This window comes from Cydia fagiglandana, chromosome 5 (assembly GCF_963556715.1).
Source record: "Cydia fagiglandana chromosome 5, ilCydFagi1.1, whole genome shotgun sequence".
In the NCBI taxonomy this organism is placed as follows: domain Eukaryota; kingdom Metazoa; phylum Arthropoda; class Insecta; order Lepidoptera; family Tortricidae; genus Cydia; species Cydia fagiglandana.
Window position 1 is genome coordinate 17,350,941 of NC_085936.1, and position 13,669 is coordinate 17,364,609.

General features: G+C 40.5%; 1 protein-coding gene and 4 non-coding genes across 5 annotated transcripts in view; all 5 read left to right on the forward strand.

Moving 5' to 3' along the window:
• LOC134664578 (intermembrane lipid transfer protein Vps13) overlaps window positions 1-13,669 on the forward strand; it is a 111,529-nt gene that overhangs the window by 52,718 nt on the left and 45,142 nt on the right. Inside the window, exons 32-41 of the mRNA XM_063521290.1 lie at window positions 303-499; window positions 3,497-3,634; window positions 4,281-4,433; window positions 4,765-4,857; window positions 5,742-5,875; window positions 6,497-6,605; window positions 7,229-7,423; window positions 8,094-8,250; window positions 11,776-11,894; window positions 12,840-13,064. Coding sequence (XP_063377360.1) covers window positions 303-499; window positions 3,497-3,634; window positions 4,281-4,433; window positions 4,765-4,857; window positions 5,742-5,875; window positions 6,497-6,605; window positions 7,229-7,423; window positions 8,094-8,250; window positions 11,776-11,894; window positions 12,840-13,064 — 1,520 coding nt within the window. The remainder of the gene's footprint in view (window positions 1-302; window positions 500-3,496; window positions 3,635-4,280; window positions 4,434-4,764; window positions 4,858-5,741; window positions 5,876-6,496; window positions 6,606-7,228; window positions 7,424-8,093; window positions 8,251-11,775; window positions 11,895-12,839; window positions 13,065-13,669) is intronic.
• Window positions 729-890, forward strand: LOC134664865 (U1 spliceosomal RNA). Its single transcript, XR_010098309.1, has one exon. It is a non-coding gene; the product is annotated as a U1 spliceosomal RNA (small nuclear RNA).
• Window positions 1,406-1,528, forward strand: LOC134664870 (U4atac minor spliceosomal RNA). The gene has a single exon (XR_010098313.1). It is a non-coding gene; the product is annotated as a U4atac minor spliceosomal RNA (small nuclear RNA).
• Window positions 2,157-2,318, forward strand: LOC134664874 (U1 spliceosomal RNA). The gene has a single exon (XR_010098317.1). It is a non-coding gene; the product is annotated as a U1 spliceosomal RNA (small nuclear RNA).
• LOC134664867 (U1 spliceosomal RNA) lies at window positions 7,696-7,857 on the forward strand. The gene has a single exon (XR_010098311.1). It is a non-coding gene; the product is annotated as a U1 spliceosomal RNA (small nuclear RNA).

Below are 13,669 nucleotides of genomic sequence, written 5' to 3' on the forward strand. Positions count from 1 at the left end.
ATAAAAAATAAAAAATCGTTATATTTTTTTTTCGGTACAAACGGTATTTCTTATATTTGGATTTAGTTATTGTAGAATTAAATATAAAAGTCAACTACATTAATATAAGCATTAAATATTAGGGATTTTAAACTAAAACATTTTTTTCGTACACAAGAACCTCAAAAAATGGTCTGACTAGACGAAATCATATGCATCGGGGCTCGTACTGAATCACCGTTCGGTTTACACATTTGGCGAATTGACACTGAATTATTCAATTATTTTCTTTTTTTTTATTTAATCCAAGTGTAATCCTACAGAGATTGCAGAGGAAGCGATGGACATGGAAGAAACACATGAACTGATAGAAAAAGAACAGCCGCCGACCGACGAGATTTGTATGCTGTCCAGTCCGTCTATCGTGCTCTCGTTGGAGATGCAGATCGGTACTGAGACTATCCCGGTGCTGGTTATGCAGGCCTCGCTTACTGGCCAAGTCAAGGACTGGAGTTCTGATGTACGTAGAATAATAACTTTACCAAAAAAGGAAGTCGGTTAAAAATAACTAACAGGCAACTCTAGACCCCTGGTGGGAACGAGTTAATGACGGCAGCAAAGAGTGGCGATGGAAATTAGTTCCAAGATTTCATGGTAGATGTCGCTGTGCTCTCCGCGTCGGAATCGTACATCGCGGTGTTAAGATTTTTCCACGAATAAGGACCCTCTCGCACTAACGTTGTGAACTCATACTTACCTGGCATAGGGGATACCGTGATCAAGAAGGCGGTTCCCCCAGGGCGAGACTCTTCCATTGCACTGCGGTTGGGTTGACCCTTGCGATTATCCCTAATGTGGATAACTCGGATGCGTAATTTTTGGTAGTGGGGACTGCGTACGCGCCGTCCCCCCCTTTATACTTGAAAAGTAGATTTACGCATTGAATGTATCCGACACCTTTGGAGTCACAGTCCTTAAGTTCAGTGGCCGCTTACCGTCAGGCGGCCCGTATGTCTGTCACCGACTTGGTGTCAAAAAAAACGTATTGGACATTCAATACAAACTTTCCCTCTTAAAATTGCTGATAAGTGTTATTAATTTGATATTTGGGTTTTATAATTCAAGATTTTGGTTTATTAATGTTTACATTTTCTTAAAATCACCGTGACTACAGAAAAGAGCAAAAACATATTCAAACAAATTTGTCATTTATTTATACATCAAACGATACTAAGTTTTTTATTTCATGTAATCACTAAACATATTCAAAAGTTTGTCCTTTATTTATACATCAAACAAGACTAAGTATTTTTATTTCATTTCATCGCTTGCCAAGATCTCTCGCTAGATGTCGCTGCGCGCTAGTTAGCTCGCGCTATCGTTGTGTCGGCGCAACTGCATGACACCGGCGCGGCCGCCACTCTGCAACTTCCTTGTCTCGGGGAGCATAGTGCGCAGTGATCGTAAAGTGAGAGCACTGATGCTGACACCCATACATAACACCCGCGTCCGGCTGCCGTCAGGGAGTCCGAGCGCAATTTTTGATAGGCCCCTTTACTTCATAGGGGGCCAATTACGATTAAATAAATAAAAATTGAATCGAAAACAAATTGTGAACTTTGGAACTGTTTCGTAATGAAGAAAAATATTCCCGTTGGGCATGCGTTTAGTTCCGCGACGGTTTATAAAGACAATTTTGAGTGATTGTATTGTATAAGGCAGAGCGGCTACCGCGAAAACCGAAATTCGTAAATTGCGGGGATCTTTCTCTTTTACTCCAATGATGGCGTAATTAGAGTGACAGAGAAAAATCCCCGCAATTGACGATTTTCGGTATTGGCGGTAGCCCTACTGCTTTTGTACGTATATATTGTCCGTGTTAGGCAACAATGTCTTGCTTTCTTCGGTGGAGCTGTCAGTAGCCACATACGGTCCATTTTCCGGTAAAAACAACGGACGTATGCTAGCGGCCTTAATTAGGACTGAAATGAAAGGTTTATGATTGGTTACAAACATGGAGGGTTAATGCCATGTCATAGAACTCGTCGCTGCACTGTACAGAAGTTAATTCAACATTTGCCGCTAGATGTCGCTGTGCTCTCCGCGTCGGCATCGTACATCGCGGTGTTAAGATTTTCCCACGAATGAGGACCCTCGCTCCCTACAGAAGTGAATTCATACTTACCTGGCATAGGGGATACCGTGATCAAGAAGGCGGTTCCCCCAGGGCGAGACTCTTCCATTGCACTGCGGTTGGGTTGACCCTTGCGATTATCCCTAATGTGGATAACTCGGATGCGTAATTTTTGGTAGTGGGGACTGCGTACGCGCTGTCCCCCCCCATATATACTTGAAAAATAGTTATTGTTTGATTTGAGAATTTCAACTTTTAACCCTTCTAATTACATTACTTACTTCTGTCCTACTCATTTCCTTAAAGGTTAACTGGAAGACATTCCATACGGGGTTAGTGCGCCTGCGTATTTAATTCACTCTGTGAATTCATGACTGTGTTTTTATTTATATGTACAATAAAGTATATACATACATACATTAAGGGCCACTTGCGCGTTCCAGGGTTAGCCAACTAACTCGGAGTTAACCGTTTATCCAGTACAGTTTAACCCTGTAATAAATAAATATGTTAATTTCTATGATAGTTTAAAGCTCTGGTTTCCTAGGATAGCGGTGCCGTCATATAGCGGCCGTCTCCATACAAAATACTACTCATCCTTATTTAGCCGTATTATCAGGCGTGGCTCACTCCGCGATTTCGTCGCTTTGCTACAGGTAGCTAAAAGTGCATCCGTTCTACACCAATTTTGGTGACTAGCTATAGCCGCGCGTGGCGCTGTCGCCACCTAGCGGCAATATCTGTCCTGATCGTAACAGACGCGTTTTGTTAGAGTGAGCGAGTGAGTCTTGTGTACCTAGTACTATTATTTATTCTGTGGTATTATTTAGTATGAAGACGACCGCTATATGACGGCACCACTATCGTAGGAAAACTGCGCCTTATTGATACAGATAGTATAGTAGATTGTTAACCAAGGGTGGAAAGTGAACCATTTCACCCGAGATATTTTGGCGCTCGAACGAAGAGAGAGCGCCGATAGTTCGAGGGTGAGATGGTTACTTTTACCCGAGTTAAACACTCTACTTTTCATTTCGACTATGAGGAAAGTTAAACACGAGAAATGTAGGTTTATTATTGGTAAGTATAATTCTTTAGAACAAATTATGAACAGATTTATAGGTAAACCACATGACTTTAAGTCACTCGAATCACTTGAAACTGTAAACGGCGCTAATTTCAGCCATGCGGAAGCTGATATGAGAGCTTATAATATGGCATATATTGCTGTTAGCCGTTGCTCGAAGTAAAAATTAAAAAAAAAATACTTTCCACCCTAGGGTGGGAAATGCAATTTTCCACCCGGTTATCTGCCTATGAAAGGTAAACTTTCCGAACAGGAGAGATGAAAAGTAATTGAATGTGAATTATTTAACATTGCAGTTCTACTTGGAGTCGACATGGGCCATGCAAGTGTCGTACTACAACCTTGGGCGCGCCGTATGGGAGCCGCTGATAGAACCCGTGGAAGTACTTAAGGACTACTCATACAAACATGTGCCGTGGGAACTGAAGATGGAGGTCAGTTTACGAGACGGGTCTCTATTGGTTCCTAAATAGTTTTAAGTCATAATGTATTGTTTGTCCGAATTGTCGTTAGTCATAATTGGATTTACTCAGAAACGCGTACCATTTCAGGATTGCCATAAAACAAACCTAACCATACTTATCTACAGAATAACCTTACGAAAATCCTGAAAAGTTAACGGTTTCAGTTTTATGACTAACGATAATATGACAAACAATACATTATGACTAAAAACTTTATGGGAAACAAAGGGACGCCTTACGAGACATTTATGGCGTTATTCATAAACGTGTTACTGCTCTGAATTAGATATGAATCGTTTGTCTTTATCTGTCATTTTGACTTATGTATTTATAAGAATGGGATAAAACATAATTTAAGAGCCCATCAACGTGCACACTAGCGCCACTGATAATTAATCGTAATTATGTAAATTTAACGACAGGTATATAAAAAAGGGGGCCGCTACGTACTGTATTGTGTATTTAAGTACCTTTTGAATACGTCAAACCAGTTTTTATGTTGCTGGATTCGTCGAACTAAGACATCAATAAGCGGCCGTTTTAACTTGATGCATAGATATAGATTGACGAATCGACAGTCAGAATTTTGTATTAATTCTGTATTCTCTGGTTATAGGTAGTGATGCGTCCAGCAGTGGAACAAAGTGTCATCGACCTCACAGATGAGGCTGCCAACGTGGCCCTCGTAGCTCAGCGGCAAGCCAACAAGACTGTCACCATTTCCAGCCAAGAGACGCTTGAAATCACTGTCACCAGGAGCGGCATGGAGGTAAGTGTGGTATTTACCCGTCCAATGTGCATTTGCATCTCACATATTGCTTAGTGAGAGAGTAAGACGCAATTCACATTGGACCAATACATTGTACAGGCGGAATAGCAACCTAAGATGTTAATAATAATTAATTTTAATTACTTAAGTAAGGGTAACTAGCGCCATCTAGTGTGCCTCAATGGCCAACTGCCAAACGACATTGTCATCATTTCGAGTCAGGAGACCCTCGGATAACTATTACTAGGGGCGGCATGGAGGTAAAATAGTTCAACAAACCCATGTTTTGTGTTCAAGTAATATTAAAAATATCATAATTGTTTCTTTTTAGGTGCTGACTCTCCTTGGAAACTCATTCTCGGCAGCTATCGCAGACACCGCCGACCAAAGTGGAAGTGTTTTGTCCAAACTGAATGAAGAAAATGTAAGTTTTTTTTAAATTGTGAATGGGCTTACTCATGGCCACAGACAGTTGTTGAACTCTTTTATTAACTTTTTTAGGTGACTTTGACCGTTCAGAACGTATTAAATAATCTATACGACGTATCACGCGTACAGCTAGCGCCATCTGTGATCACAAATGACAACTACGATACTAAACTATTATTATAGGATAAAATAAAAGTAGCAGCTAAACGGGATACAAATAAAAAGTATCCTATTTGTTACTTGGCCTAGGCTTTACATACAATATTTACATACTCTTATTTTTATGCAGTTTTACTTATATAAAAATACAGGATAGTTGTTTTTCTCTTATGTTATATTATGGGACATGATCGCATTATTGTTTAGCCTTCCAAGATCGAATTTAAACTGTCGAGAGTCATACTAATATGAGACCGTTTCTTTTTTTTTGCCATTTTTATACATATATTGTGACCTTTTTTGCCACTTTTGTATTATTTCTAGTCAGGATCGCGAGCCCTTTTCATCCTTATAGGAGAAACAAAGTGTCCTAAATTTTCCATACATTTTTCAAACTTTCTTTTTGTTACCGCCTTACAAAGTATATGGGGAAATGATAATACAATAGGAAAAAAACTCTGGGACATTTTTTTATCCCATTACGATCGAAAGAGCTCGTGATTTCGAGTAGAAATAAAACAAAAGTGGCAAAAAAGATCACAATATATAAAAAATAGCAAAAAATTAAAGAAACGCTCATTAAATTATTATTACAGTTTAACTCTTTATGTCCAACATATTTTCTTGCGAAATATTTGATGTGAAATCCCGTGAAAATTATACCATCCATTTATTTTGAAAGAGCTCAATTAATTACCTACCCTTTATCTATCATTCCAGTCTACCAAATCGGAGTATTACGGCGCTCCGTACGTGCTGCACAACTGCACGGGGCTGACGGCCAAACTGCTTTTGGAGGACAACCACGACTTCACCGTGTTCCTTGCTGACGGCAAGAAGGAGTCCGACTATAGGTAAGAATTAATCATTTTAGACTTGGTTAAAAGCTTATCTGTGTGGTATTCCACATGTCCAATGTGTATTTGCATCTCACCTTTGACACGCGATTTCGGGGTTGGTCCCATAGCACAGAATAAATAATAGTACTAGGTACAGAAGACACTCTCTAACAAAACGCGTCTGTTACGATTAGGACAGATATGACCGCTAGCTGGCGCAAGCGCCACGCGCGGCCTATGGCTAGCCACCAAAATTGGTGTGGGACGGATGTACTTGTTGCGACGTGACGAAATCGCGGAGTGAGCCACGTCAGTCTAAGTGTGGTATTCCACATGTCCAATGTGTATTTGCATCTCACCTTTGACACGTGATTTCGGGGTTGGTCCTATAGTAAAAGTTGCTCAGTATAATTCCAAAACCTCCCTGGCAACGGAAATGTAGTTATTTTTTAGCCATTCTGTATAAAGTTCACTAATATTTTATGCCGTCGGCGCCATCTAGCGATTAAAATATTTGTTAAATAAAATTTTTGTTAAATAAAAAATAAAACATGAAAGGTCAGTTTTCTCTTTTCTTGTACTGTGTGCTTGATCAATATTACAAAAATGTAACTGAATTTGAGTGCATGTTTTCAGGGAGGTGGTGTTTGAAACCGGCGCCTGCGTCCCGTTGAAGCTGAAGCGAGGCGGACTCAACATCATGAAGCTCAATGAGGCGCCGCCCCCGCTCTCGCTTAGCGTCAGGGTAACAACTTCTTACTGTTGTCTGTCTCATAATTCGCTAGCACTTTTCCCATTCACTTGGGATCAACGTAACATGTATTTTTCTTCCATGCCTCTATGTCGCCCGTCAACTCATATTTAATCATCCTTCACTTTGATTTTTGATATCGTTTCTCTTACAATCCGTCCACTTTCTACTTTCCTCTTACATACATTTTTTTGGTCCAGTATTTAATAGGCTAAGAAGATTTGTCATAGTTTTTAATACTGTCGTCAACCTTCCTTGAGAATATTTGGTTAGCTTTAGGGCTGATTTAGACATCGCGCGAACTCGCATTTCGCATGCGATTTTAGTTACATTGCGGACTGTTGGTTACGTCCAATTCAACCGACCGATCAAAAACCGCAATGTAATGAAACTCGCATGCGAGCATCTAAATAGGGCTTTAATATTGGTCAGACTCGGATTCCTTGAAGTAAGAGACACTAACGATATCTTTATATAAGTAAGAAGTGGGTTATTCTTAAGCCATCAACCACATTGCACGCAACGCGTAGCTGTCAATTATTTGTGACACCTTTATGCGTCATATAATATGCGGTGTATATCCAAATCTTTCTATTTTCGTATTAACTTTATTTCAGATAGTAGAACTAGAGGAGCACGTGCAAGTGCCAGTGGAGCGAGCGGACAAGCGCTACTTCCCCCTCGGGCGCAAGCAGGCCGGCTCCAGCGACCGCAGCGCGCCGCACTTGTTCCTGCACGAGTCGCGCGGCCTCATCTCCGACGTCGTCATGCAGGAGGCCGCGCTGCACATTTACCTGAGGAGCGTGGTCCAGGTCGGATGTATATCTGTGGTATTTTTCATTACAGGAGCGGTATAAATATATATCTACGTTGCTAGCTTCATAATTTTCATAAACAAAGTAATAAAAGAGAATGATAATTTGATAAATGAGGCGATTTGTTTGCGGCGGCAACGGACGGCGCTAAGAAGTTAGTTCCAACATTTGCCGCTAGATGTCGCTGTGCTCTCCGCGTCGGAATCGTACATCGCGGTGTTAAGATTTTTCCACGAATGACGACCCTTGCTGCGTACTGTTGTGAACTCATACTTACCTGGCATAGGGGATACCGTGATCAAAAAGGCGGTTCCCCCAGGGCGAGACTCTTCCATTGCACTGCGGTTGGGTTGACCCTTGCGATTATCCCTAATGTGGATAACTCGGATGCGTAATTTTTGGTAGTGGGGACTGCGTACGCGCCGTCCCCCCATTTAATCATGATAATGCGTAGAAAATAGGAGTGTGCGTGTATTTTATATAACGTATGAGATGAGCTATTAATAGAGAAATCGCTCGATATTCGATAGTGATTGAAATTTCACTGTTGTAGCTGTCGTGTACGAAAAAACATTTCTTTCACTATCGTACCAAATTCTAGATTATTCTAGAATATTAATAAAGCAGTGTTCCCTAGAGATATGTATTGAATGAAAATCTTCCACAGGTGACGAACAACCTATCAGTCAACGTGTCAGTATACTACATGACGCTGAGCGGCAACGAAGTCCGCTTACTGGGCGAAGTGAAGCCAGGCGCCACCTTGCGGCTGCCCCTACAAGCTGTACACACACCCACTGCGGAGATATTCTTCTCTGTCGAAGGTACAAATACAAATGGTTTATTCGCAGTAATATGGTTACATAGTATGGTGGCGGAGATATTCTTCTCGGTCGAAGGTACAAATACAAATGGTTTATTCGCAGTAATATGGTTACATAGTATGGTGGCGGAGATATTCTTCTCTGTCGAAGGTACAAATACAAATGGTTTATCCGCAGTAATATGTTTACATAGTACGGACACAAAATAAATAATAGTACTAGGTACAGAAGATTCACTCTAACAAAACGCGTCTGTTACGATTAGGAAAGATATGACCGCTAGGTGGCGCAAGCGCCACGCGCGGCTTATGGCTAGACACCAAAATTGTTGTGGGACGGATGTACTTGTAGTTACTTGTTGCGACGCGACGAAATCGCGGAGTGAGCCACGCTTGGTACGGACAAACTGGGCCGTGTTGCATAATAAACTACAACTAATATTACAAGCGGAACTCTTTTTCTAATTCCACTTATTAGAAAAGGAATTCCGCTTGTAATATTAGTTGTAGTTTATTATGCAACACGGCCCTGATTGCCAGTCTGTTGTGCCATCGCCCACATTGTTAACAGGCCTATAACCGCGAAAATCAAAATTCGCAAATTGCGGGCATTTTTCTCTGTCACTCTAATTACGTCTTCATTGGAGTAAAAGAGAAAGATCCCCGCAAATTGGGAATTTCGGTTTTCGCGGTAGCCCCTCTGTCCATCGGTAAACCTTATTACAAAAGGCATAAGGTCCACCGATGCACAGTTAAGAGTGTTGCAGTTTGTACACAATTAACATCTTGGATCCACGGACGCGGTATCGCACAAGGAATATCATACAAAATGTATCAAGAGAAAAACTCAGGGGTTTTTAACATTTGTTTATGGCTGGAACTGGAGAGGTTACTTGATGTTATTGTAGATGCATTATTGATACCATATAAGATTTAACCATGGTTAGTTAAATAAATATGTTGATGTGAGCACTTCACGCTGAGCTACGGGTGCAAAATCAGAAGTTTCCAGTACCTACGTGTCGCTATTTTTACACTTCTGATAATGCTAAGACGCCGATATTTGGTATGACAACCGTTATGCATGTCGCCGCCGCCGACAAAAGTTAACTTTATGATACATAGGCTGCCTTTTATATTTCGGGATTTGAATAAACTAGTGCTGCCATCTACCAACTGAGGTTATAAACGTGTAATTTAAACATTTTGGCGGCAATATGAAGAGAAAAAAGTTATGACTCGACCGTGTTTTGTTTTTAATTGTCATTTGAAAAAATATCGCATCGGCTACCACGGAATTGACTCGCGAACATTTTCGAGGGATAATTTTTTACAGTTTTCGACACGGCCTCAGTCAACAACAGTGCATAGATGAACTTTTTTTTACTTTTGAAGATGAAGGACCATCAAGGACGAGTATTTACCGCTGGTTTGCACAGTTTGTTCGTGGCCGTAGTTCGCTTGTGGACGAGTTTCGCAAAGGTCGTCCAAAACCAGTGGTTGTTCCGGAAAACATTGACCCTGTGTGTGAATTATTATTGCAAGACCGTCATATGACATATCGAGAGATTGAGGCGTCCTTGGGCATTACTGGGACTAGCATTCAAACAATATTGCATGAACATTTAGCAGTCAAGAAAGTTTGTTCGTGATGGATACCACATAATTTGACCGGTGCTCAAAAACAGGCTCGGGTGGATTGATGCAAAGATATGCTAAAAAAATACAGCGTCGGGGCTTCAAAACATGTGTATGATATTGTCACAGGTGACGAATCGTGGATCTAGTCGTATGAACCGGAAAATTAACAGCAGTCGACGGTGTGGGTCTTTCAAGTTGAACCAAATCCAACAAAAGTGGTTCGTACACGAAGTACTGCATAACAAATGATTGCCTGTTTTTTTGGAAAAACTGGGCATATCGCATACCTTTCCTTTCGAAAAACGTAGAACAGTTAATTCTAAATGGTATACAACCATTTGTTTGCCAGAGGTGATTGAAAAGGTGAGGGAAGCCAATCACCGCAGACGGATTATACTACTCCACGATAATGCGAGCCCCCACCAGTCGGCACTAACATCCGCCTTTTTAAAAGCTCAAAATATAGATTTAATGAGTTACCCACCGTATAGTCCTGACTTGGCCCCTAATGATTTATTTTTGGTCCCGCACATCAAGGACAAACTGCGCGGTTAGCGTTTTTTGACACCTGAAGCAGCGGTTGATGCGTTCAAAACGCCCGTTTTAGAGGTATCCTCTTCGGAGTGGTTGAACTGCTTTAAAAATTGGTTTAATCGAATGAAAAAATACGTAGACCTCAAAGGAGAATATTTTTAAAAACAATAAAGCCATTTTTGTTAGTATAAAGTCGTTAATAATTTCAAATCCCGAAATATAAAAGGCAACCCTCGTATTGGGCTTGACGAAACTACGCATTTTGATAGTTTAAAAACTGAAATAAAATATTTTTGTGTAGCCCGCATAAAGCCTGATGGTGAAATGCATGGTAACTATCATGGGGCAAACATATTTTTTTAAAGCTGCTCTAGATACCTGAGTAGCTTGGAAGCTATAACGTAGGCATTATTTTTTTAAATTCTATTATGTTAGTCGCATAAAATGCTACTAATTTAAAAAAATCCGTCTTGGATATAGTTTTGTTTTATTTCGCCCTATTGGAAGGTTTTTGCAACGCTATGCTATGCATAAGTAGGCATTACAAAATTTATGTTGCTCCACATCTATTCGTTAAATAAGCTTTTGCCTCGAAAAAAATTATTTGGCATTAAGGCTCATTTAGACGGTGCGAGAACTCGCATGCGAGTTTAGATATATTGCGGTATTTGATCGATCTGTTAAATTGATTGTCAGCAATGTATGTATTGTGTAATATATTGCACTGTCTATCTGTGCCTTTTGTTAGGTAATTGTAAGTCGCGCTTTTAACTAATTACGTTATTCATTAACACTTTACTGGCCTGAATTAGCTATGAATCGTTTGTCTTCATCTGTCATTTTAATATATGTATTTGTAAGAAAGGGATAAAACATAATTTAACTAACTCAAGCCCGCAAAATTTTATGAATAAGGGTGTTATGCTCTGGTTTCCTAGTATAGCGGTGCCGTCATATAGCGGCCGTTTCCATACAAATACTACGATATCCATATTTAGCCGTAGTATTTAGTATGGAGACGGCCGCTATATGACGGCACCGCTATCCTAGGAAAACCCATCTTAAGTCTTCATTGTTGTACTTGTTTAAGTATGTTCTTTTTTTTTTTTATTATGAATGGGCTTACTCATGGCCACAGACTAGCCGAGGCGTAGACGTGGCCTACGATGGAGCGAGCTCGCCCAGAAGGTGCCTGTTCACTCTTGATTTGAAGGTTGCCGGGTTATAAGAACACGGAAATATAGACGCCGGCAAGGAATTCCATTCCTTGGCAGTGCGCATAAGGAAAGTAGAAGCAAAGCGCTTCGTGCGAATTGGTGGAATGTTCTTGATAGTTGTAACATTATTGCAGGCTTCACTGTCTCGGTCTCGCCGTTCATATGGCGTGAGCTGCAACAGGAAGTCAGAATAGCGAAGCTGCTACAATGCGACTCGAAGGACAAGACTAGCGGTGAAAAGTTCTATCTCAATGTGAGTCTTCTATGTTTTTCATAATCAAAGGCGGATTTGTTACGATGGTTGACGGTTATGAATGAAAGACTATGAATGAATACGACTAACAGCCTTTTACAGGCTTTTTCCGAAGGTTCACGGACACTACTTGCCCATTAGTGAGGCTCTCTGTGCCTTTCCTATCCAAGCAGGAACTTAGGCCTAGACACCATAACCTTCTTGCAGTTCCAGCAACGCGTACTGCAGCACACCTAAAATCTCCTCTCATTCGCGCTCTAAAATTTCTAAACGCGCTTCTGTCATGGGCTCCTGAATGTGATTTGTTTGCAAGTCGATGGGCAAGTGTATGTAGTATCTGCCTGAGGTACTGCGAGGCGATGGATGGTAGTGGTATTTTATAAAACTGTTTGTAAAGTGTTGTGTACCGTAGCGTATAAGTAAACTCTAAATTGTTACAGTGATTTGGTTTGTACTGTCAGACTGTATAAAATTTTGTTTGAATAAAATAAATAAATAAATAAATTATTAGTTTTTTTTTTTTTAGTTAAAGTACTTACCTGTGCGAGTGGTTAAGTAGGCATCTATTAAAACTGAACGCACCTTAAGATCAACCAACAGACGAGTATTGTCCGAGAAAGGTGTATTTATACACCAAATATCTGATATAATTATGTGGAACGTACAAACAGGCAAAACTTCGAAATTTTAATTATATTTTCTATGCTTTAACTGTTTAGATCAGCGGTCGGCAACCTTTTAGCAGCCAAGGGCCACATAGTAGTTAACAAAATTGACGCGGGCCGCACTTTGTTAATATGTGTGACTTTATTAGACATTGTCGTTAGACAATATTACATACAGAATAGCCAGGGTGCTCGCGGGCCGCAAGTGAGAGGTTCGCGCTGTTGCCGATCGCTGGTTTAGATGGTCCATTCGTAGTTACACTAACGTTATTACTTTCAGGCTATCGGCACGATGGAACAAGTATTCTTCGAGAACACAAACCGCCACACATTCGCATCCTCCTGCTACGACATAGTCCTAAAGCCCGCCGTCAAGATGCAAAATTGCCTGCCAGTGGACATCGTGGTATCCCAGTTAGGACTTAATCGCACGCAAAAGTTCGAGCCCGGAGAAATGTTCCATCTGTCGCATCTGTCGCCTAACAAGGCTTCCATCGTTGTTATGGTAAGATATCATAGTAAAGTAATAAACACTTTATTGTTTGAAACAAGGTAACATTAGATACATATCATCGTTTTGATGAGGCTTATCGCTTTGGCAATTTTCTAAACACTAATAGCGTGTCTTGACATTATGCGTCACTACATCGGGTTACGTCGTCCTTTCGCGTCGTCCAACGTCACCGCTACCTTTCGTAATGCATCTAAACTCTGTTGCATTAAATTATTGTGAAATCTATATACCTATCTGTGATCAGTGATCAACAAAAGCGTACCCCTGCCATTACTTGTGGCTTATTGCATTTTCTAAATCTGTTCATTAGGACATTTTGTTGAAGATTTAATTTTAAATTGCTTAAGATATTCAGTGTTACAGACTTCTTATCAATTACTTCTTCTGCTGCTGTCACTACCTTAATAAATTAGGTGGAAAGTAGCCAACATTTGTTATGAAAACGTGATAAAAATTGACGTAACTAACCCCAATAATTTCAGATCATAGAAGGTAGGATCCTATAGGAGTGGTATACGTGAGGGACAAAACATACGCAATGTGACACTATGATTGGTCGAACTTATTTGTTGCCTACCATAATCTATACTGAATTT